The sequence below is a fragment of the Hyperolius riggenbachi genome, chromosome 3 (assembly GCF_040937935.1).
Source record: "Hyperolius riggenbachi isolate aHypRig1 chromosome 3, aHypRig1.pri, whole genome shotgun sequence".
Taxonomy (NCBI): Eukaryota; Metazoa; Chordata; class Amphibia; order Anura; family Hyperoliidae; genus Hyperolius; species Hyperolius riggenbachi.
Window position 1 is genome coordinate 175543992 of NC_090648.1, and position 26524 is coordinate 175570515.

The 26524-nt window shown below is 39.1% G+C and overlaps 1 protein-coding gene across 3 annotated transcripts in view; it reads left to right on the forward strand.

The window, feature by feature from the left end:
• Window positions 1–26524, forward strand: part of IL16 (interleukin 16) — a 118806-nt gene that overhangs the window by 56123 nt on the left and 36159 nt on the right. For all 3 annotated transcript variants that reach the window (XR_011030284.1, XM_068275323.1, XM_068275324.1), the window contains exons 4-12: window positions 2107–2209; window positions 5022–5164; window positions 10904–11014; window positions 12723–12837; window positions 14220–14293; window positions 18810–19017; window positions 20467–20584; window positions 22622–22754; window positions 26024–26096. Coding sequence is in view for 2 of the 3 variants with exons in the window: in XM_068275323.1 (XP_068131424.1) it covers window positions 2107–2209; window positions 5022–5164; window positions 10904–11014; window positions 12723–12837; window positions 14220–14293; window positions 18810–19017; window positions 20467–20584; window positions 22622–22754; window positions 26024–26096 (1078 nt within the window). In the remaining variant the exon portion in view is untranslated. The remainder of the gene's footprint in view (window positions 1–2106; window positions 2210–5021; window positions 5165–10903; window positions 11015–12722; window positions 12838–14219; window positions 14294–18809; window positions 19018–20466; window positions 20585–22621; window positions 22755–26023; window positions 26097–26524) is intronic.

Sequence of the window (26524 nt, forward strand, 5' to 3'; positions counted from 1 at the left end):
TCAGTGTCTTTAAGGGAAAGATCATGGCTTCGGTAAGAAGCCAATGAACTTCCCTGTGACAAAATACACAAACACTGCCTGTGTTCTATGAACTCTGTTCAGAGCACACAGAATAAAGAATGTGGAAATATCTAGTGTTGAAAAAAACTGAAATTACATTGAAAATACAGATTTTACTCTACATAAATTAAACAAAAATACATCAATCCCTTCTTCCCCCTCCCCCACCCCCCATAGTTACTACAATAAAACAATTACAAAAAAATGACAGAATTTTAAAATAATACATAAATTGTTACCTTAGGGTTTTTATGTGTATGTCATGAGGGTATGTTTCTGTTAATTTAGCAAATAAGGGCTTGTAAATATTGATTACAGTGAGAAAACAAAAAAACACCCTTAATTCCAATTAATATATTGTCACCATTCATTGTACTAGGAACATAATTTAAATGTTGTAATAGCCAGAACAAATAGGCAAATACAATGTGTGGGTTCTATCTATGGCAGCTTGGTTTATACTAAAGGGGATGGAATTTGAGAAATGGTGTATTTTTTCATTTCTTCCCTTTAAAATGCATAGAATTACTGAAAGCAAATATCACCAAATATCACACACATATATATATATATATATATATATATATATATATATATATATATATATATATATATATATATAGTGAAGTTTAGAGGGGTCGCAGCCAGCACGCAGTACACAGATGTATAAAATAAAGTCTGTTTATTGTGCAGTAGAAGAAAGACAGCTTCAATTCAGCAGTAACAAGTGGAAAATAAACAGTCAGCTTACTTCAGCTTGGTAATATAAAGTCCAGCAGGTTCAAACAAAGTTCATTTTTCATCAGGCCAATACCATACTAACAACAGACCAGGGTATGGTTTGGCTTCCATCAAGTGCTCCAATATTCCTTGTCAGGAGATTCCGTAGCAGACATGCTACTCCTCCAACACCTCTCTCTAGACTGCCTGTGAGGCTGCTTCTTATGCATGAATTTGCATCTCATCAATACCATATTAGTGAGGCTCTCAGCCCCACTGACAACCAGGTGTGTACCTAGGTGGGATGGGAAGGCCCGCCCTTCCTTCCCTCCCATCCCAGGAGTCCGGCCCTGAAAAGAAAAAAAACAAGCAGCAACTGCTTGCTGCCAAAATCCGGACTCCTTTCCTAGGACCACACAAGGTTTTTAAAGTGACCATAGTCCAAATACCGGGGAAATGTACCTCCCATCTACTACCCAGCCCTGATGGCCCCTACAATATATATATATATATATTTATAGTAGGTGTGAGATAAGCAGTGATAAAGTTATTGGCGAATAAAAGGAAGGGGCGCTGAAATCTGAAAATTGCTCTGGTCCACAAGGGGAAAAACCCTTAGTGGTGAAGCGGCTTAGGTTGTTCTGGTGAATGGTACATTCTCTTTGTTTATAGTTTAATAAAAAGTTTGAGGTAGAAATAATTATAATTAAAATAATGTGTGTATACTCAATATTGATTCTATGACATATCCAACAGAAAACAAGGAAGTTTGAACTGACAGATTTTTTTTGTATTTGGAAAGACATTTCATTACAAATCCAAGTGGTTTCCTCAGTTCAAATTATGGATAGTATATTCACTTACCTCAGTAACCCAAAAGGGTAGCTCAACTCTTCATACATAATCATCCCTATTTTTGTAAGCTTTGACATTGATTGTAGCTGTCATAGTAGTATGCAACTGTAACCTACTCTGCCAATAAAATTTAGCATCTGCTTCCCTTTCATGCTGCAACCAATGTCTATCATAAAACATATCTCTGCCACTACTGTAACTCCCCAGAAAAGTGTTTAAGTGGAATGTTACTTTAATGGAGAAACAGGTATGCTTGAAAGGGGTGCGGCCCATTTGATATTGGCAGGAAATGTTGAAATGTGTGTATGCTGCTTCAGTACTGTTACCTCTGGAACTTCCAATATGGTCGTTTTTCCATATTGCAGGTATCCTCTTTGAGGGTATTCTAAGTAAATAACACTACTTTATATCTGCCTGATTTTAAGAGGTTTGTTTGCAGTAAAATATGGAACATGATGTTGTGTTTTACAGGAAGCAGCTCTTAATGCATTCATAGAAAGCCAAGCTAAACTGGAAAACCAGAGCATCCTGCAGACGAAGGTTCCAAGTGTGAGAACGCGCAGTAATTCTACAAGTATGTTCTAATTTATCACCTAAATATGATAGGCCAACAGAAGGGCAAGTGGGCCTCATTTCTTAAAGAGAACCTGAACTGAAAATAAAAGTCAAAATAACCATACACAGGTCATACTTACCTCCTGTGCAGTCTACTACTCAATCTCTTTCTCCTCTCCAACATCCCATTTGTCCACTGTGATCAGTGGAATTCTCTGTCCTCCATTTTAAAAATGGCCATTACCCCATAACAGCTTCCTGGTCAGCACACTGTTAAACTGTAATATCACCCACTTGAGCCATAGGGAAACATGGACATTACCTTGCACATGCAGTTGTAACTGACAGCTGCTGATATATAACTGACAGCAACTGGTATATTTCAGTTCTGACAAAATATTGTCAGAACTATAAGGGAATCACTGTAAGAAGAAAATGGTGAGCTTCTGAGAGGAATTGATGGTGAGGTTAGTATGTAATATTCGTTTCCAGCTATGTTATGTGTTTATTTTAAATGATTTTACTCACTTCAGGTTCCCTTTAAGTGTACCTGGGGAATTGGGACAAATGAACCTGTAGGGAGAAGGCAGGATAATACCTCAATAAGTTTCTTGCTGGTCTCATCTCCTCTTCATCCTTAGTCTCAGGTCTCTTCAGCTGCTTTATGCGGCAACCAGTTGTCTTAAGTGGGCATTTACCCTGCCACTTCCAGACACTGAAAAAGAAATACGTTAGTGCCCCTGTTAACCAAAGCTCTTCTCTTACATTCCCATTGTGCCTGTTGCCAGAAGGGATGGCATGCGGTTAGCTTCTTGGGAGATGTGTCAGATAATCTTTTTCACTACTGTAGCAGCATTGGGAGAGAATAGACCAGCAGAGTAGGCTCAGTTCCCACTTGCCTCTTCACTACTGCAGCAGCACTGGGAGAGAATAGGACCAGCAGAGTAGGCTCAGTTCCCACTTGCCCCTTCACTACTGTAGCAGCACTGGGAGAGACTAAACCAGCAGAGTAGGCTCGGTTCCCACTTGCCTCCTCACTACTGCAGCAGCACTGGGAGAGAATAGACCAGCAGAGTAGGCTCGGTTTCCACTTGCCTCTCCCCATTCTAAGCGTTGGCATCTGTGGGCGTATGTGTTGCACCATACTTAGATGGCCATGGGCTACACAACTGCTCATCCAGGAAAAATATAGCTGGTCAGGATTCTGCTTGCGGTAAATGAATCCATTTGTTTTTAACAAGTGGCAACGGATTCTATTTTTAACAATTGGATCAGCTTCTGGTGTTCCTCTGAGCTGCAAAAAAAGTAACCAATAGGTACGTTTTTGTGGCAAGTGAGAACCGAGCCTAAAGAAGTGGAACTGCTTTAAGTCCCATAACCACATTTAAAAAAAAAAATGTCACCTGCAGAAACTCCATTTAATATAAAAGATAGTGTATGGGCACCAGACTTCCTAAGCTATCAAATAACATATTTAGAACTTTGCCTTAATTGGCTTTGACACTTCTGAAATCAGAACTGTCTGTATTATAGCAAAGTGGACTATAAATGCAACAGTAGTGTGCAGAATATCTGGATGTTTACTTACATGTGGTAATGCAATTACTACTTGCTGAAGCATAGAACCATAGAAGCAGTTGTTATATATACATACTCTTTTCTGAATAAGCCCATTAGCTTCAATATGACTTCCATATATATTCTGTTAAAATCGTATACAATGACAGAACTGACATACAGGTATAAAAGGGGCTATGGCATCATCAGAGTGTGTTCTTTCTTTTTGGGGGGGGGGGGGGGGGGGGGCATAAGGGGGTATTTTTAATCAGGCTTAGAAGATAGACATGAGGTTATTTCCACTGGCTGTAAAAAGCAACTATTACCCTGAAATGTTGAGGCTCTGTGATGCTGCATTGCTTCAGTATCAGCTTTTCTTTGTCCATGGAATATTGTGAAATATAGTGGCATCTAGTGTATACAAAAGACTATTACACTTGCACACTTTACTTTTAATATAGCATGTCTGTCATTGTTGAAAGGTTTACAAAATAAAAGCTATAACAAATTGATGAAAATACCTAGATAACATTCAAAAGCATACTGTAGATACTTCAAAAAATATAAAAATTTGAAATTATTCAGGCGAAAAGAAAGTAATAAATAGTGGAGAAAGACTATGAACTTACTATTTGGAGATAAAAAATCTCGAACGGCGTGAACTTTAGTAATGGCCGCACATTGTGATTTCGCACGCGTAAATGTAATGTTCACAAACGGATTGTTAGCTGCAAATGACTGTTTTAATGATTAGTGGCATATAACGCTACTATGTGTACATACAAGGTTCTGTCCTTTTAGACCTAATTAAAGTAAAGACAGGTAAGACAAATCAGGCAGGAATCACTGTTGACTTACTTGCCTGGCAGTTATACTGATATTCTCTCTATAATGTTGTTTGTATTACTGACCCTGAAAGAGTGTACAAAGCAAGTGATCTGACTACACTGGCTGCATACTTGTTCCAGGTTGAACCACTAGAGACAAAACATTAGCATGCCAACAAGATATTCTTTACAGTTTGGTTCTCCATAAGGAAGGGGCAGCCACGGACTCAATTTGTAACCTCACTTTTCCTTTAGTGGTGTTATTACAGATACTGTGTTGGTAACAACTGTATAAAAGGCATAGTTTCTAATGAAATCGAGAGTAAATACTAATTTCTAAATAGTTGGTTGACAAACTACAGATAAGATCCATTTTTTATACTTGGATTATATTTCATAATGTCACTGTTGAGACTTAATGTCCTTTAAATGTCATTCATTCATTAGGTGTTAACCCATACTGGATTGGGGAAATTGATCAGCCTGCAAGCAAAAAGCCATTATTATACAGAGAGAGACACCCACCCAACTTGTGTAGCAACAGGAAATCCTTGTCTCAGCAATTAGACTGTTCCTCTGGGATTGTACAGGTATGAAGCATTGCTGTGTGCTTTAGTGACACCCAGGTGAAATACAGACTAACATTCAACTGGATGTGCCTGAAGATTGTTTAAAAGACACTGAAGTGTGTTCATCAAGCACAAGCTAGCATGCTGTTGGCACAATAAGGCTACTGATTAACTAGACCACAAACAAGCCATGTGCTGTGCATGCACATAGCACACAAAATCATGGCCATTGCTACACTAACGGTTATTGATGTAGTATCTCCAGCTAAATAGAAGGCTGCTGCAAAGATGTGTTTAATGTATGCTGGGATGCTTTTTACAAACTTTCCATGACATTTGTATTGGGAAAATATTTATAAAACATCCGTTATATTTAATCATTCTTGTTTTTAAATAGCATAGTCAATCTATTCCACCAAGCTTTATTAGCCCCTTTTGACAAGAAGATCGTCTGCACCTCCCATACCCACGAGATAAGGTTAATACTATGGTAAGGTCTTATGGTGGAATTTGGAACCCTCCTTTAATAAAGGGACCACCGAATATCCTCTACCTCCCGAGTTTATAACAATTTCAGTATTTGTATAGCGTTTTTCTTGTGTTGGACTCAAATGTTTTTTTAGACAGCCACTAGAGCGCACTCAGTAGCAGTGCTCAAGAACTTCTTACTGAAAATAACTCAAACACTGGTGACTGAATGCAAAGATAGACACAGAGAGTCATGGTGCAGTGTGTCCGGCCCCAGATCAGGCAAGATGTTCTTCCACCACCTCCACCATCTTTTTTATGCAATCAGGGGGCACGGGGAGAGAGAGCAGCCACTAAACCATCAGGGATCACTCTACAGGAGATGGAGGGGAGACCACTAGACACCAGGTATTCTGTATGGAGGAGGAAGGGTGGGTGGCCACTGATCCTGACCATATGATTTTGCTTTGGAGGCTACATCCGGTTTTGTCAATTGAATATTTGAATTCCTCACTAATAATGTCTGGGGCCAACTAGAATTTTTTGCAGAAAATGTAAATTAGCCCGTGGGGTGATTCAGTATTTGCATTTTCCACCAAGCTTCCTTATTGGTCCACTGGTATGGACCAATGGCAATGCTTGGTAAGTAATTGAAATGTGCAATTCCTCAGCCTAGTACATTCTTTTTTCAGTGTCTTGTTTGAGCTGCTTTTTTCCTATTACTGTTTTGTTTTGTTTTTTATATGCATAGTTTTTTATATGTATAGCACTGTGCAAGTTATTATACATTTGTATTAGATATAATTCATCTTTGCAGATATAATTTATCTTTGCACCCAGAGATAAAAAATTGAAATATCCTTTTATGATGCACAATTGTTAATATTTGTGCAGCAACAACAACCCTGGCCTGCAGTGGGATCTCTCTGGTCTGTATGGATTCCTTCCAATATTGTTGCAGCTACAGTATGTAATGTTCTTGCTTAGGCTGCAGCTTTGACCTTTGCAGTGTCACCGGGGTGCTCTATTCCCTAACCTCTCATTTAAAGCACCTACACATAGAATCAGTAGGCCTACTTAGATCTTCAAAGATGGTCATCCAAAATAATTATTCTTTCTCCAAACAAATTCTGTTGGGCTATCTCAGATAGAGTGCTCTGCTCTATGGAGAGGTAAGGGTCAAGTGGAAGTGATCAGGCAATCATTTCCATGTGTTGGTCGATATTGAGGGACACCTATACAGATTTGCAAAAGGCACTTTTGCAAAAGGAAACAAGCTCTAATCATTGTTTTGGATGGATTTGGAAGGAGGGGGTAAGAGCTAACCTAAAATGTAATAGCCACACAGAGGGTGCGAGATCCCATGTGTATCCAACCTGATGAAATATAAATTGAATGAGTAGAATTGGATCCCCCCTAAGGTCCATGTGGATAAAATCAAAACCTTTATTGGGCACAAACTTCCACAACAGCAACAGACTGGCTCACATGTATTTGGCATACAGTCTATCCTTATTCATAGTCACTTAATCTGCAAAACTTTCCCTTTCCCAGATTTTAACTCTACATTGGGGAACTAAAAGTACTAGCATGTCCTACTGTGAGTAAACATGTATGGATTTGTAGTTCATCTTCACAAAGGAACTGTAACTTGTCACAAACGAAATAGCTATGGTGAACTTGTTACGGTGGTGCAGATTATTTTGTGACAAAAGGATAATGCGTGCTCTGCCTGATATAATACCTTTAGCTCTGTGCATATTTCTCTCTCTATAAGACAGGACTCGACTCTCTCTGGATTTCGCTAACTAGGTCAGCTGCATCTGAACAGTAGTGTTTCTCCCTCACTAGTTCTCCCACAGGGACTCCCCGGATGGCGTGAACTAAGTGACAGATGGATACCCTGAGCAGCGTGTTCCTCGCACAGGGCTTCCAATACGTTTTAGTAATCAACTGTCCCAAAGTCAGTTTTCCAGTGAGGGCAATGTCCCAAAAAATAATATTTGATAACTTATGAACATGTTTGCGAACATTTTCCCCCTTCCCCCAAACTCTTCCTAGAATATAGTCAAATCTCTCATTTCCTGAAAACTCTGCTACCCAACCCTTCCAATCTGTGTCGTCTGACAACTTTTGAGGACCTCTGCATCCAAAGAGGCCATCAAAAGGGTCTGATAACTCAGATATATGCACTCCTCTGTACCAAATCCTTCACTTTAATCCCTGCTCATGCCTATATGACTAAATGGGAATCTGTTTTACCCCAATCTCTCTCTATTTCCGATTGGGATTCCATCTGGCAAAATGCCAAAGACTCCTCAATGTGTGTACAAATTAAAGAGAATATATACAAAATATTATTTAGATGGTACTTAACACCAGCCTCGTTATCTCGTATCTACCCTGGATCTTCCGACCTCTGTTGGCGAGGCTGCGGCCTCAAAGGAACGCTAGACCATATTTTTTGGTCCTGCCCAGTTTTGTCTAGCTTCTGGTCGGAGATCCAAAAATGAATCCACCAAATATTGGAGGTGTCTATTCCCCTGGATCCCATCTACATGCTTTTAGGTAGGTCTCTCCCTCAGACCCATAAATTTGAAAGAATTCTGATTATCCATATCCTTACTGCCACAAGGCTATCCATTTCTTCCAACTGGAAAAAAATCACCCCCCCCCCCTGAACTCTCAGAAGTTCTAATAAAAATCAAATGAATCAAGCTTATGGAAAAACTCACCGCTACCCTAAGGGAAACGGAAATATGCTTTGACAAAATTTGGGGTCCATGGGAAAGCCACTTCTCCAATGACTAAAGCCTCCTGGATACTCCTAGACATTAAGGCCAACCCTAGGGCATACCTTGATCTACTACTTTGGCTACTTTATACTACGAAAAAAGTACTAGAACCATTCTGACCTTCCTCCCTCTACCAGTTCCTTTGACCAAATACAGGGGTTGTTGTTTTTTATACTTGATCTTAGTTCATATTGACAACTGTTCAAAACTAAACTTTATATTCTCAGGTGCATAGACTTTGTGAAACTCTGCATTCTGTTTTATTAACAGGCCCAATTTTTGTCACCTCTCTTATTTCGGCCTAAGATCTGGACTTGGACACTGATATACTATCCGTTCACTTCCCCAGTCCTGGGCCGCTGCCTTAAACGCTCATTGAACCTTCACTTCTTGAGCCTACTTATTGTGTACTGTTTTGTACAAAAAGTTGATAATTGACTATGTACCTGTACTTGTATACCTTTTTCTTCATAATTGAAATAAAAATAGTGTTACCAAAAAAATAATAATATTTGACATATTGTGTGAACTGGTGAAGTGGAGATTAAGAAAGTTAACATTCAAATATGCATTAAAGTCCTAAAGCTGGCTAGAGATCCTCTACGTATCTGCCACAACACACTATATATGCCAAGAATGGGTTTCCATGGTCAAAGGTGCGAAGCTCCTTTAACCAACACAAGGAGATTGTTTTGAAAGACTTAATTTTTAAGGATGCAGAGAATGGATAGCTAATGATTGTCTACTGAGACTGTCTGTATATTGATATCAGCCTTTAAAGTGAGACATGGAAACACAATTGGCTGATGGTAGTGAGAAAAGAAAGCAAAATAGAAGTGTGCTAGTCATGTTTCCATGGGAAAATGTCATATGGTACAGTAAACGGGCATCTCCATGGGAATTTTACCATTAGTGTCTAAACCACAGTGGTTTATTTACAGGCACATCCAGTTAACCATTAAAAATGCAGGTGTATAATCAGCTCTCCTGCCTCAGGAGGGTATTTCTCAGACATATGATAAAATCACCTCTAAGACTCTGCTACCCCTATCCCATAACCCACTCCTAAACTAGTCTTCATTTAGAGAGACATTTGTTGATCATTCTCATTCTTTTATAGTTACAGTTATTTGTAGAAGTTATGTTTAGGCAGCATGGAATACCTGCATCTCTGTGAATCAGCACTGCTGCACCAGAAGTAGGCCTTCCTCAGGCCACCAATTTTTTTTAAATACATTTGTAGATAATGAGTGTTGAGACATGATTTTATAGGACAAGCATTCCATTTAAAGATCGTACCTGCATGTAGTGTTGGTGCAATCAGCATGTTCAAATTTGGAACCTTGTTTTGAATTTTGCCGATCTGAACCTGAGTCTTTGTGAATGCGCACCGCGGCAGGGGGTGTTAATTTACCCTTGTTTCCACCTCTGTGAGCTGCCCACCAAGTCATGTTCCAGCTCTCACATATATGTGTAAGCTGGAACGATTGAGAGGGCAGAGCACAGAGGGGGATACAAGGGTGAGCTATCAGATGTACCAAATGCACCAACACTACCTGCAACATTCAACTGACTGCTGACAGGTTATTAGGTTCTCTTGACTTACAAAGCCTGGAAAGTTCACAGGTAGAATGTTATAAGCATTCTTCCCAGGCTTTATTTAGCTTTTCTTTGGATTGCACATGAACATTTGTATGCTCTGACTGTCTTAAGGTGGCCACTAACAGCCCAATTTCTAGTAAAAATTGTTTGAGCGATCAGAAATTCTGATCAGATTGGTTGAAAATAATCTCAGTTGATGGGCACAAATGATTATAAAATAGTCGTCTGATTGGATTTTTGTGAAACCAAAATTTGGATTTTCTTGTTGGGTTGAATAGATAGGAAGCAAAGATTGGTTCGTTGATGGTGTAGTGAACGATTTTTCGTCCGATCAGAATTTCTGATCGCTCAAACGATTGTTCGCTAGAAATTGGACCGTTAGTGGCCAGCTTTAGTTTTCAACATGGGAAATGATATAAAACGCCTTGGGAATGGATATCAAAAGATTTGAGAAATACCAGTTAAATACTTGCTGCATTTAGTTATCTTTTGAACAACTTGAAAAAACGAAGACAATACAAGCTGTAATACAATACAAATGTAGTATGACAGACATTATTTTCTAAGAAACGGTGGCAACCCTAGTAGTTCCTTACCCTCATCTACCTGCGTATTGCTGGGTCTATGGATACCTCTGTTTCTTTTCCATGTACTCCTGTATGTAGGAGGCCTACACCTGCTCAGAGTGTGTCCAGTTAGGTCCAATATTTACCAATAAAGGCTGTAGAAGGAGTTGATCTCTACATGGTTCCTTCTCAACATGACAGTTATCAACAGTATGTGTCAATATGTAGTACTAGCAGAACATATTTCACAATGTTTCATATTATGCACAGGTACACTCCTTTTGGAGAATTTGATGTATGTTGTCTTACTAATCATCCAATATTTACAGGGTGTTTCCCGCTCATCAAGGTCACTGAGTTCTGCACATCTAGCAAACATGAGGACCTCTTCTCAAGTGTCAGTTGTTTCTAACATTATTTTGATGAAAGGCCAAGGCAAGGTAGGCTATTTTCCTATCAATGCAAAGTGCAGGCAGACCTGTTCTATGTAACATATGGAGTGATTTACCATGGCATCTCCCAGCATCTCCACTGGAGATGTCATGAGTGATTCATCAAACTTGGAGTGGATAAAAAATCTGCTGTGAGATGAGTAAAAAATTATATAGTAAGGATTGCTGAACTGAAAATAAACATATGGGATCATTAAATGTATGTGTAGTACTAATGCTATACAGAACATTAGCAATAGTCTCATATTTTTAATTTAAGGTCTGAATTATTTAGACTGAATTCTAAATAGCAGCAATGCCAGTCTCATGTAAAACCTGCTTGATTCAGCTCCAAAACAAGTATTGAGTCTTTGAACTTTTACGTACTAAAACCCTTATCAATATAGTTTTTTCAGGCAGATACAAGTGTTTTGCCTTCTATTTAATTTTTGAGACTTTTGGCTTTCTGCTTTACTGCCTAATTTGCATAGATGACAGGATTGTATTTTTTTTTAACCCGCTTTACAGGAAAACAAAATGGGACTTCATACAATTTCTTTGTAGGACTATTCTATATGTATCTACGTTTATCTCCTCATGTCATGTCAGTTCAGGTACTCTTTAAATGCCCAAAGAAATAACTGCATGTTTTCTACCTTTATGTTGTGGAGCAAAAGTTTCACTAATTCAAGTATCTTCGTCAGTTCAGATGAGGTGAAGAAATAACCAGACATGTAAATGTATGAATGATTCATCTAAACGTACTTACAACTTAAACAGTTACCATTTGATCAGTATGTCTTTATTAGTCTATGCCATACATGTCAAACTCCATCCTGTGGTCCAAATCTGTCCCTCGGAGCCATTAAATTTGGCCCACAAGTGGTTTTCCCACTTTGCATTATGTTTGGCCCACTCTAGACCACCAGGAAAGCTACACTGGAGGTGAAGCCCTAGATCATCAGGGAAGCCATATGGGTAGGGAGGGGGAAAGCACTAAACACCAGGGAACTGTATGGGGGAGGGGGGGTCAATAGACACCATGGAACTGTATAGGTGAGCATGGGGCCTCTAGACACCAGCGAACTGTATAGGGAAAGGAGGAAAACTAGACAGCAGGGAACTGTATAGCATTTTGGAGGGGCCATTAGACACCAGGGAACTCTATAAAGGAGGAAGGTGGCCTGTAGACATTGAGGTTGGCCGCGACTAGGTCCCAGTGTACAATTTCGGCCCACTTTGTGCTTGAGTTTGACACCCCTGGTCTATCCCAAATAATGTGTGAAGTAAAATGTCTGAGTATTGTAACCACAAGAAAATATATGTGTGGCACTCCCCTATATAATTGTCCACCAGTCAGCATGTAGCTATATAACAAAAGCAAAACAATACAAGAACTAACAATTTTATTTAGTATCGAATATCACATATAACCATCATTAAAAACATTGCCAAATGGATAGTAATTATTACAAATGTAACCCAGATACCAAACTAAATGGCATTGTGCCTGAATAAAATTGTAAGTTTTAGCTTTGTTCCATCCCCGTTTTGTCTATATCAATGTTGGATCACCAAACTCCTCCCTTCCTCCAATTTCTCTTAAATGAAAACCTCCAAATGTTTTCTGTGGTTACGTTTCAACATGTTTTCCTTGAAAAATAGCACAGCAGATATAAAAATAGTGAAAAAGGTTTTTTGTTTTATTATGGTTTAGGGACTTGGATTCAGCATTGTTGGAGGGAAGGACAGCATTTATGGACCAGTAGGCATCTATGTAAAAACAATTTTTCCAGATGGAGCAGCGGCCGCTGATGGTAGACTGCAAGAAGGTGACATTTCCAAAATGTGTCAATTCATTGTGATTGCTTCATTTGTTTTTCCTACTATACATTTATATAGCACTAGCACATTTCCACAGCATCTTACAGAGTGCATTGAACAATGCAAATCATTAACTGTCCTCCGGAGAAGCCCACAATCTAATGTCCATATTGGGGTTGTCTCTGGTTTGAGTTGATTCCAGTTTTTCGACCTGTAGCTGGAGCAAGTCAGAGGAGCTCCAGAACGGAGGGTGGAGCAGGGGACAAGTTCCAGGAGCTGAAATCAGAATAATGCAGAGCTGGAGCCATTCTTTGGAGTCTCCAGAGAGTTTTTAAACTGTGAAGCTGAAGCTTTACTGCAGGATCTATTCTAGAGCTTTGCCAACCCTTATAGCTACTATTTACACAACAAATGTATGCATTTTTGAAACTTTATTTCCCATTAACCTGCAGATATGCTTTAGAGCAGCCATGTAGCAAACCCAGATAAATGAAACAGAGAATGTGATCAAATGTATTCAGTTGAAAGATTTACATTTGTCCTGACATAAAATACTCTGTTAATGACTTTTCCCCCCCCTATATAGCTGTCAATTACTTCTCTACTCACAGCAGGTTTTCTGAATATGACAGCTCTGAACCTCTGACTATCAGGTTATGGATTGGTCCATCTCCTCATAGGAAACTCTCAGGATACCTTTATTTTCAGAAGCACTCACTGGACAGCAGTGACACAGTCCAATTGCCAATAGTGTGCGCTCAAAAAAGCAAGCTTGATGGTATTGGTATCTTTGTATAGGTCCATGGCAAAAAGTGATTTTAAAAATGAAAAATCCTGAAAATCCCCCATAGAGAGAGACCCAACATCTCTCCAAAATAGGTTTAAAGTTTTCTGATTAATAATACCTATTGTAAGCAACAAATACATAAGAAAAGGGTACTTTACAGTGTGTTTTACTCTGGGATTAATGTACATCTTATATGTATGTCTACACATGTATTTTAAAGTTTACAATTTTTGGTAATGTTGGTCTTTTAAGGTAACCACTGATCATGTATTTTATCATCGTATTCTCTATACCCCGATGTCACATCACGGTCTCTTTAAGCTTTCAGTACATGTCATAAAGTCTTTGCTCATAACCTTGAGATGCCAGCTTTAAAATCTGATAACCAAAAACTACTGGCTCTGGAAGTGAATGAATGAACTAAATGCATGCAAAGCACATCAAACAATATCTTAAATAAAACAAGATGGCCTTTTTGGAAAGTGATTTAATGTACAATGTCTGGTTGTAAATGGAAACCAGTAAATATTTCACTGTATGCCAAGCCAAACAATCTGCTTGTGTTTCATTGCACTGATAACACTCCAAACTGTTTCCTTGCAGGAGATGAGATACTAGAACTGAATGGAGAGTCCATATATGGATTAACACATAATGATGCTCTACAGAAATTTAAGGTGAGATGCTGCTGACTGCTGTATGTTAAATCCTTTTAGAGCTAGATGTAGGGCATCCCATCACACTTCTCAAAGCAAATCAGCCCCAAAATCAGCAATAATAACGCAGCACCCAATTTAGGCATACCCAGCCTTGTTTTCCTTAAATTCTTTCAGTGAACAAAATATTAGAAAGAATGACCGGTAAAGTTAATTGAGACATAGACAGAGATGATGCCAAGGGCCTGGTCAGACTTCTGGTGTCTACAAAGAGGAACTGTCATAGTTTGTGAAGTCACATAATCTTCTATATATATAAAATTGGATGTATGTGTGTGTGTGTGTGTGTATGTGTGTGTGTGTGTATGTGCCGCGATCACTCGAAAACGGCTGGACCGATTTGAACGAAACTTGGCATACAGATCCCTTACTACCTGGGATGATAGGTTCTGGGGGTCTCGTGCCCCCCCTGCACACCTGGGCGGAGCTACAAACAGCAAATCAGATTTCACCCATTCAAGTCAATAGAAAAAATGTAAAAGGCTGCCATTCTCACAGTAATCAAGCCATAGTCCCCACACTTGGCACAGTTGGTCACTTGGTGACCACGGTTACAAATCCAGGAAAAGTGGGCGGAGCATAAAACAGCCAATCAAAATTCAGCCATGTAAACTGCAGCTATTCTTACACTGTTAATGGCAGGGTTCTCAAACTTGCCACACTTGGTCACTGGGTGAATAAGATTACGATTTAGGAAAATGGGTGGAGCCTACAACAGCCAATCAAAATTCACCTATTGCGTTTAAAGGGGAATATTTAAACTGCTGCCATTCTTACACTGTTTATGGCAGAGGCTTCAGACTTGCTGCAGTCAGTCATTGGGTGACTGGGGTCCAAATTCACTAAAGGGGCGGGGCCACAAACAGCCAATCAGATTTCTTTGCTGGATAAACTGCTTCCATTCACACATTTTTGATGCCAGGAACCTGAAAGCTCACAAAATTGGTCATTGAGTGACTGTGTGACAAGGTTACACAAAGTGGGCGGAGCCATAAACAAATTTTACTGGGAAAATATAAAACTGCAGCCATTCTTACACTGTTAATGGCAGGGTTGTCAAAATTTGCACAGTTGGTCATTGGGTGAACGAGATTAAGATTTTGAAAAGTGGGTGGAGCCTACAACAGCCAATCAAAATTCAACTTTTGATTTTCAAAGGGAATATTTAAACTGCTACCATTCTTATACTGTTAATAGCAGATGCCTTAACCCTGGTACAGTTGGTTACTGGGTGACTGGGGTTCAAATTCAGAAAGGGGTGGAGCCACAAATAGCCAATCAGATATACAATGTATTGATACCAAGGACCCCAAAGCTGATAAACTTGGTAATTGAGTGACTATATGTCAAGGTTACAAAAAGTGAGCGGTGCCAGGAACTTAATTTTTTACATGGCAGGGTTCCCAAACTTGACACAGTTGGCCACTGGGTGCCTGGGATTGTTATTCAGAAATGTGGGTGGAGCCTACAACAGCCAATCAAAATTCACCTATTGATTTTCATGGGGAATATTTACATTGCTACCATTCTTACACTGTTAATGGCAGAGGCCTTGAACCTGATACAGTCAGTAATTGGGTGACTGGGGACCAAATTCACTAAAGGGGGTGGAGGCACAAACAGCCAATCATATTTGTTAGATTGATTTCAGCCATTCTGTTATTGGCAGGGTTCTCAAACGTGACACAGTTGGCCACTGGGTGACTAGGATTAATATTCAGGAAAGTGGGTGGAGCGTACAGCAGCCAATCAAAATTCATCTTTTGATTTTCAAGGGGAATATTTACATTGCTGCCATTCTTGCACTGTTAATGGCACAGATTATTATACAGATAAGTGGGTGGAGCCTAAAAAAAGCCAATCAGAATTCACCAGTTGATTTTTAAGAGGAATATTAAAATTGCTGCCATTCTTGCACTGTTAATGGCACAAGCCTCAAACATGATACAGTTGGTCATTGGGTCACTGGGGTTCAAATTCAGAAAAGGAGATAGAGCAGGCATGAGCTAACTTGGCCCTCCAGCTGTTGAGGAACTACAAGTCCCACAATGCATTGCAGGAGTCTGACAGCCACAGTTATAACTCATAAAGGCAAATACATTGTGGCATTTGTAGTTCCTTAACAGCTGGAGGGCCAAGTTTGCCCATGCCTGGGATAGAGCCACAAACCGCCAATCAGATGTGTTTCATTTCACTGGGAAAATACAAATTATTGATGCCAAGGACCCAAAGCTCACAAACATGGTAATTGAGTGACTGTGTGTCCAGATTACAAAAAGTGGGCGGAGCCAAAAACAAATTTCACTGGGAAAATGTAAACTGCAGCCCTTCTTCACTGTTAATGGCAGGGATCTCAAACTTTGCCAAGATGGTCACTGGGTGACTGAGATAAATATTCAGGGAAGTGGGTGAAGCCTATCATAGCCAGTCAAAATTCACCTGTTGATTTTCAAGGGGAATATTTAAATTGCTGCCATTTTTACACTGGTAATAGCAGATGCCTCAAACCTGCTATAGTTGGTCATTGGGTGACTGGGATTCAAATGTTGGAGAGGGGCGCAGCCACAAACAGCCAATCTGATTTGTTTAATTTCTATGGGAATATAGAAATTATTGATGCCAAAGACCCCAAAGCTCACAAACTGGGTCATTTAGTGTTCGTGCATTATGGTTAGAAAAAGTGGGCGGGGCCAAAACCGGTCAAATACATACACGGGCAGGCAGTTCCAGGTCATTAGTGGGTGGAGACAAATACAAATTTCACTGGGAAAATGTATACTGCAGCCATTCTTACACTGTTAATGGCAGGGTTCTCAAACTTTGCACAGTTGGTCACTGGGTGACTAGGTTTAATATTGAGAAAAGTGGGTGGAGCCTACAAAAGTGAATCAAACTTCACCTATTGCTTCTCAAGGGGAATATTTAATTGCTGCCATTCTTGCACTGTTAATGGCACAGGCCTCAAACATGCTACAGTTGGTCATTGGGTGACTGGGGTTCAAATTCAGAAAAGGGGGTGGAGGCACAAACAGCCAATCAGATTTTTTTTTTTCATTTCAATGCAAATTATTGATTCCAAAGACCGCAAAGCTCACAAACTTGGTAATTGAGTAATTGTGTGTTAGGGTTAGAAAAAGTGGGCGGAGCCAACACTAGCCAAATACATTCCCGGGCAACACCGGGCAACACCGGGCAATCAGCTAGTGGATATATAAAAAAAATAAAAAAAAATAAACAAACATATCTTTACGTGACAAAAATGTTAAATAATTTAGGGTCATAATTTTAAAATAATGTGGACCATAGTTATTCCTTAAGGCTTCAGAAAAAAAATCTTAATATTGATTTGCATATTTGCCTTTTTCACCGGCAGGAAAGGGTTAGCAGGATCAGGCAGCATCTATTACCGCTGCTCTCCATCGCTCCCAAGTCCAGTTCTCCTCTACTTGCGCTTCTGTGAACTTTGGGGTCATAACGCTGAAGAAGAAGCTGATTGGTATGGAGCTGATATGGGGCAGGGGAGTGGTAGGGAGCAGGCAGTAGAGAGCCAGTGAGAAGGTTCTGATAGGCGGGGAAGGGGCAGTATGCAGGAGTTCCTCTCCTGCAAGGGACACCCCTTTACCATTAGCTTGTTGACCAGAAGTATGTCAGCAAATTCCGGGGGGCTAGCATGGCGCAGGAGGCACTGAGGGATGCGAGCACACAGAGGCATGTCTTCAGATGGGAACATGCCTCTGTGTCCCTTTTTTACATCTATAACTGCCTCGAGTACACTTCTTAGTGGGAGAGCTTTTTGGACTCTTTTAGTCCCCTACACTTACCTAGTGGTTTGGGGTCACCCTGAGCTGCTTGGGTATTCTGTCTCTCTCTCTTTCTTTCTCTCTCTGTGTTTAAGTATAAGTACAGCAGATTTGCTGTTTCTGTTAGACCAGTAATTTTTCGATGTATTTCATTTTTAAATACAATATTGCTTGAAGAAATATTGATGGAATAGTCATGAGACATATTAAATTACTGACACAACTTTGTAGTCCTGCAGGCTCTCGGGAATATATAGTTTAGGGAACCTGTGAAGAATTTTTATTCTCAGTGTGTTTCCTTGGCACATGTGCAATGTAGACTCTGGCTTGACCACCAAAGTGAGAGAGACTGATTTGCAGTGAAAGGGTAAAAAAAAATAAATCTTAGCAATAACTGATCGACAACTCCTCCACCGGAGACACTTTCACTGGTCCAAATGTCTGAGCTGTAAGCTGCTATCTACTCAGATTGTTTTGCCTGAGCTCTGGCAGTCTGAACAGTATAATAACCATTGAAATAAAGGATGTTTGACTGCAGAAATCTGTCACTCAGTTAGGTATTATTTTGGCACTCTGCTTTGAAGCCGTGAAATGATATATTTAGACTCATTCCTGGTGGGTTTTAATAGAGCTTAGATAGCATATTTATATAATAATCCATTATTATTATTCCTCAGCAAGTGAAGAAAGGAGTGCTCACACTGACTGTTCGAACAGGCCTCAGCCCTCCAGATGTTAAAGGAGGCAACTCCCAGATGGTCCGATCAAAAAGCTCCAGCACCTGTGCAGCCAGAGATCACAGCAGCCTTCAGCCTGAACATTCTTCCTTGTTATTCAGCTCCAATCCAAATGACCGAGTTCTCATAGAGGTGCCGTTATGGAAAGGTATTGTCTAATCTATACGGGTGAGTTGTGGAAAACATATAAAAGATAAGGCATATTGATCACTTTGATAGGGTTTACATGTGCTGCAAGTGATAATAGGAGCCTGAACCACATCTTGGTCTGTTGCCTAGCTTTTGTTATAGCTAGGCCTACATTACAGTTTTCCAATTCAGCACTGGAGGCCAAGCTCATTATTCACAGATATTTACAGCTGGTGACACATTCTAGAAGATAGGTAAGGTGAGATGACCATACCATCTATTGGCAGCAATGTGGATTAACTCAAATTGATCTGAAGGACAGAACAATTACCAAATATAGAGATAGTCTCGAACATCACTTCAGGCAATTGGGTAGTATCCCCCAAGATAAGAAGAGCATCATCAGTATACAATGCAATTTTTCACTCAATGGCTCTGTGTCTAAATTCAGTGATGCACGTATTATCTCTAATTAGAGCAGCCAAAGGCTAGATAGCTACAACAAATAATAGGGGGAAGAGAGGGCACCCCAGTCTTGTATCTCTATCTAATAAAACATCCACCTCAAAACCCCCCTCAAATATCACCACTAAATGTTGTGAAAAGACAAAAGGGTATTGATAAGATCACCTAAATCATACCTCCCAACTTTTTGCGATGAGAAAAAGGGACACTTAAGGCATGCCCCTGCCACACCCCTGACCACGCCCTCACCACGCCTCTAGTCATGCATACCATAAAGATTTCATAAGAAACATGTGTTGTTTTATAATTCAAACCACACTGGTGCTTTCTATCCTAGTTCATTTTCCTTCATAGTAACATTTTAAAATTAGTAATATATCAATTTAAAGGTTGGGAATAAAGTTTAGAGTCAACCAAACACATTTTTAGTATAGAAATATATATATTTACATAGAAAGAGGGACAAAGTCCTGAAAGAGGGACAAAGTCCTGAAAGAGGGACAAATGAGGGTGAAAGAGGGACAGAGGGACAGGGCTCCCAAAGAGGGACTGTCCCTCCGAAAAAGGTACAGTTGGGAGTTATGACTAAATGTTTCTGACCATTTAGAATGAAAAGAACACGAATACATCTTCATGGAAATATATTCAGAAGTAAAATAAACATACATATGATGCTAACATTAAATAGCAAACAATGATAATGTTTGAAATACATACATATATAGTTGTATAACTTGATAAGACCTCCAATTAATATTTACAAATCTCATTGTAAGAAGTACGGTATGTAGTAGTAGTATAAACTTAGAGAAAGGCATTAAGAAACTGCATGGATAATACCAAATTACAATTTAACTTGTATACAGTATGTCAGATTTAGGACATTAAGACGTGGTATGATGTCTGTTTTAGGAAGAAATAATACCTTTTACTATCTTAAAGTCCATAGCATTGGTGATGGTGAGAAGCTTCAACAGTGTTATTTGATCTTTATTTTTTCTAGAGTCTGGTGTTGGCCTAGGAATTGGTTTGTGTAGTGTTCCAAGCTGTGGTGGCATTTCTGGAATATTTATCCATACTCTCTCCCCGGGTTCTGTGGCGCACATGGATGGACGGCTCAGGTAGTAGTGTCATCTCAATAGATGTCCCTAAATTATTATTATCTTTATGCTTTGCAGAATCAAAGTAATGATAAAAATGTTTGTAATATTTAAAGAGGAACTTTACAGAAAGATAGTGGTGGTTGTTTATATACATATACACAGAGGGAAATGCTGCTTGCTTGGCAGTAAGGTTCACAAACAGGAAACTGTCAGGGCCATGACCATGACATCACACTGTGGGAGGAGTTTCACCACAATATCAGCTATGCAGACATCCCTGATGATTTATTTCAGAAAATGTAAGGATTTCTCATGAGAAAGGGGTATACGCCACTGATTGAGATGAAGTTCAAATCTGTGTTAAAGATCCTCTTCAAATGAGTACTGATGTGGTGATATCTACTGTATATCATCTAACTAGAGAAGAGTTCTTTTATATAGACAATAATTTCTGATTAGCTGTCAATGGTCATTTTGCTAAGCAAAAAATGTATTTAATAATCAAATCTCTGGTTAACCAAGGATGGAATTAAATTGATTCAATCAAAGCCTCTAACTGCTGGCTAATTATCTAGCAGGCATTTGATTGGCTTGGTTTCTTTCTCTTCCTGGTCTATTAGATATTATTCGTTGTCACTCATTAAGTTACATACTTATAAATAATGTAATTTGTAAACCTCAAAAACCATATTGCGTGATTTTGGCTGGAGGCACTTCAAAATGACCTCTTCACTTGAGAATCTTGCAAATTTCTTCACCAGCTGGCAAAAGGAAAGTGTTTTTTACTGATATAGTTTACTGAATTCTATCACTAGATGTGTTTTTAGCTTTTGGCCAACACCAATGCGCATTTGAAATAATAGCATTGTACGGCAGCTTGGAGTTGCTATCAGCAGCTGATCACATTCTCTCCAGTCACTCTCCATTGCACCGATATTGGCATGGATTCCCCAGGATTCACATCACATGGAGCAAGGAAGCCAAAATTAGGGAGAGTGATATTGTCAGAACCTGCTGAAGCTTCCGATCACATTACATAGTACGATCTGTTTCTCTTATGAAAGCAAGGAGTTTTGAATCAGGATGAAACCATTTATTGGCTAACTTAGAGATGAATAAACAGTAAGCTTTTGGCTAATAATAAGCCTTCATTGGACTTGGTTCCTGACATGTCAGGACATGACATGTCAGGAATCAAGTCCGACGAAGGCTTATTATTAGCCGAAAGCTTACTGTTTATTCATCTCTAAGTTAGCCAATAAATGGTTTCATCCTGATTCAAAACTCCTTGCTGTTACTGATGGCTAACACGGTACAACACTACTGTTTCCCTTGTAAATGGACCAAAGAATACTGAAAGAAGTGCTGAGTATGGCAGTGAAGAAGCTGAGAGTGGTAACAAGAAAACAAAAGACATTTAGACGCTAATAATATGTGTGCCACTAAGTAGTGGTGATTTTCCTGAATGCAACAAAGTCCTCTTATTTTCTTCCTTACAAATCTTCAAGTGCATCTTCCACCTCACCTTTCACATAATACTAAAGCAACATGTTAGATATTGTAGAATAATAAGGAAAGTGTCCATGATCTTCCTCCAGATGTCCAAAACAAAGTAAACCTGGATCTATGATGCGGGTGACATGTAACTTGGGTTCTTGGCATCTAGCATCACATACACGGGCTGGAGTTTTGTTGCAGCATAGGTGCCCTTTTACACCATTGACATGATTGTTAGTGATCCGTCATGTCGAATCATTAACAACAAATTGTTATTTCTATTGTTCCTCTATTGACGTCCCTACAAACGAGCATCTCTTGCTCATCCTCCACTCCCTTCCTCTTTCCATGGAACAGAACATGCTACCAAGCAGTGAGTCTGTACAATAATCATTCCCAGAATATTCCCAGAACAAGCTTTCCAGGTGACCGTTATGGAAAGTCTGTACATAGATTTAGGTTTGCATGGAAAATACAGAACATGATAAGAACGTGATAAGCCCTGATTGGCCTGAAGCAGAGCAGAATCAATATGTTATCTTTATGTTTTTCTTCCAGAAAAGGTGATGAGATTGTAGAAATAAATGAGCACACTGTCAGTAACAAGTCGCTGAATGAAGTATATGCTCTACTAAGCCACTGTAACCCTGGAGCTGTCATCATCCTTATTAGCAGACACCCAGACCCACAGGTAATTGTAACCGTATATCATACTCCATAATGGTCACACCAAACAAACTTTACACGGGATGACTTTTTAAACTGAGAACAATATTGCACTTTTTTCTTATTGCTTAGCTTCGAATGTAGTTGGTGCTATTACATTCATCACTAATGCAATAAGCCATGACAAGACTAGTGATGCCCAGCAGTAACAAGCAATGCTTATTATTTAAAGAAGTAGACATAGATGGAGAGAAATGCAACTTTAATATAAAGGGCTCTACGAGTAAAACATTATTTTAATATCCAAGTTCCCACTGTCCCAGGGAGGTTACTACAGTGGTCCAACCAAAGCATCTAGCTTCCCAGGACTTAACCAGCCAATTGATAAGCATCTGCTGGCTTTGACTTGGCTAATTTTCTATCCCCTCTTCGGTCAATGGATATTTAAATGTGGGGATAATTTTAGGCTTATCACTGGTGGATAGAGATCACTTAATATGCTTTCAAAATTGTAATTTTAGTATATACAAAATCCGCACACTCCGGAGTTGTAAAAGTCCAAGGACACTTTTATTGGCAGATCACCGGTACAGCATTGAAGTGGGTGACATGTTTACTTTTAGTCTTGCTAGAGCTTGTGCGTAAGGATGCTTTAGTCCAAAACATGTCAGTCGTTTCAATGCTGTACCAGTGATCTGCCAATAAAAGTGTCCTTGGACTTTTACAACTCCGGAGCGTGCAGATTTCGTATGTACTACAATGTCTTCCAGCAATCTGACTTTCCAGCACCTCCAGCTAAATAAGGAAAAGTAGAGTGGTGTGTCCCTTTTTGACAAAATTGTCTTTTGCTGCAATGTTTTTGGTACAGTTACATTTTGGTTACTTACTGATATTTTTCAGACCATTGTGGGCACTGATAGTTGTGTAGAGGGGCAGTATGAGGTTATGGGTGACATGAAGGATAGTAGTTAGTCAAATATGTTTACCAATTAATACAATTTCCTGATTAGAATTGTGCATTATTCATTGCACAGCAGATAAGGTCTGTCCTCTTCAAACATTAAACTGATCTAATTCATGTAATGGTGCACAGAGACCCAGCGGAATACAATTATGTTCCCCAGACATACAGATAATTGGGCACCATGTAGTGATAAAGTAATGTTTTCACATTTCAAAGTACTCTGAAATCCTACATAAATTATCTTAACTTTATTTACCTAAGAAAAAAATGACAGTGCAGCTGATGAAGTTTTTCCCATCACATGTATGCCCTATTGTGTTTTTTTTATTCAGTACATTTAAAAAAAACTACAAAAGTAAAAAGCAGTGGAAAAGGGACAGTGTAATCTGTAAGAGGGAGCAGTGCATGCATAGCTAATAAGCAATGGAAATCTTCCTGCCTGTAAGGTTGCAGGGCATTAGTGTCCAGTAAAGACTTAACTAGGGTGGTCACCCGTTACAATTTTTTGGTTCGTTTTTACCCCAATTCGATTAAAACTATCAGCTGTACCAACAAATTAAAATTATTTTTTTGTGTGTGTTTTCGATCGAGAGCTCCGATTGAATTTCCAGCTTTTCTTGATTTTTGAAAATTGAACATGTTGGAAAATTCAGACCAACTTTACCAAGAATTCTATGGTGTGTGATGGATTGTCAAATTGTATTTAAACCAGAATGAATTGTACATAACTATTCAGTACCTAACAAACTTTTTTGTTTGTATAAACAACAAAAAGGATGGAATTTTTTTTTTAAAACGTGTGTGTGTATATACGTATATAATGAAAAGATGGAAAGAGTATGTTATGGTTTATAATGTGAAAATAATATATATGGAATGGTCTTTTTTTTTGTAGAATTATATATAACAGATACTTTGTTTATTTATGTAATTATTAAACAAAAATTATGGAGTGTTTGTAGCACAATAGTGTGGTAAATGCACCTGTAAGTAGCGATGAGGTGTTCAGTGGTAATTTTAATGCTAAAGAGCAAATTATGATTGCATGAGATATTGATAGATGAACAGAGATTCTACAGCCCACTGTAAGTAGCAGGATGGTTGGTGTTCGTTGATAACTGTAATGCTAAAGAGCAAATGATAGTGGCATGAGATATTGATAGATGTACAGAGATACTACATCCCCCTGTAAGTAGCAGGATGGTTGGTGTTCAATGATAATTGTAATGCTAAAGAGCAAATTATGATGGCATGAGATATTGATAGATGTACAGAGATTCTACAGCCCACTGTAAGTAGCAGGATGGTTGGTGTTCGTTGATAACTGTAATGCTAAAGAGCAAATGATAGTGGCATGAGATATTGATAGATGTACAGAGATACTACATCCCCCTGTAAGTAGCAGGATGGTTGGTGTTCAATGATAATTGTAATGCTAAAGAGCAAATTATGATGGCATGAGATATTGATAGATGTACAGAGATACTACATCCCCCTGTAAGTAGCAGGATGGTTGGTGTTCATTGATAACTGTAATGCTAAAGAGCAAATGATGGTGGCATGAGATATTGATAGATGTACAGAGATACTACATCTCCCTGTAAGTAGCAGGATGGTTGGTGTTCATTGATAATTGTAATGCTAAATAGCAAATGATGATGGCATGAGATATTGGTAGATGTACAGAGATTCTACAGCCCACTGTAAGTAGCAGGATTGTCGGTGTTCATTGATAATTGTAATGCTAAAGAGCAAATTATGATGGCATGAGATATTGATAGGTACAGATATATGACATCTCCCTGTAAGTAGCAGGATGGTTGGTGTATATTGACAATTGTAATGCTAAAGAGCAAATTATGATGGCATGAGATATTGATAGATGTACAGAGATTCTACATCCCACTGTAAGTAGCAGGATTGTTAATGTTCATTGATAATTGTAATGCTAAAGAGCAAATGATGATCACATGAGATATTGATAAATGTACAGAGATGGAAATGGTGATAAATGTCACAGAGGAAAATGTAGTTCTATGAAGCTGCAAAATGATCAAAAGTTGATTATTGAGTAAAAGGTTGCCATGCAGGAGGGTTTTTTAACCAACCAACTTTTTCAATGTTTACAATCGTCTCTCCCGAATCGGTGGCAATCACAAACACGTGTGTGTTACATCGACCAATTCCTTCCCAACTTCCGATCAACTAGAAAATTAGATCGGATTGGTTGAATCGAATAAATGTTTTTTAAAAATTGTAACTTGTGTAGATGTTTTAGAGATATTGCTAGAGCGGGCAATGTATTACAATCACTATTTTTCTTAATACAGGTTTCTGAACAGCAGCTACAACAAGCTATGGCTGAAGCTGTGGAAAAAGAACATCCCCAGTGGAACATAGACGGTAACATGAAGCATGAAAGTTTTATGGAAGGATGAGTCAGTACATTCTTGCAGAGGAAATCAGCATAGTGTATTTGTAGTATTCAGTGCAATACCCAGTATATTAACATGTATGTATTACAAGGTGGCACAGGTGCATACATGTAAAAAAGGCCCCTGGAAAAAAGCAGGATTGCCACTAGCAAAATATTAGCAAAATTACTGATATTCTACTACTTAATTCCAATAGTAGAATATCGGTAAAGTTTACCAAGATTTTACGGTCTTAACCTAACCCTACTCTTACACAGAACCCGCCCTCTACCGATGCCTAATCCTAAGATCTCTCTTTACCGATGCCTAACCCCAAGACCTCCCTCTACCAATGCCTAAGCCTAAGACCTACCTCTACCTAACCCTTAACCCCTCCAGGTGGTGTCTAACCTGGAG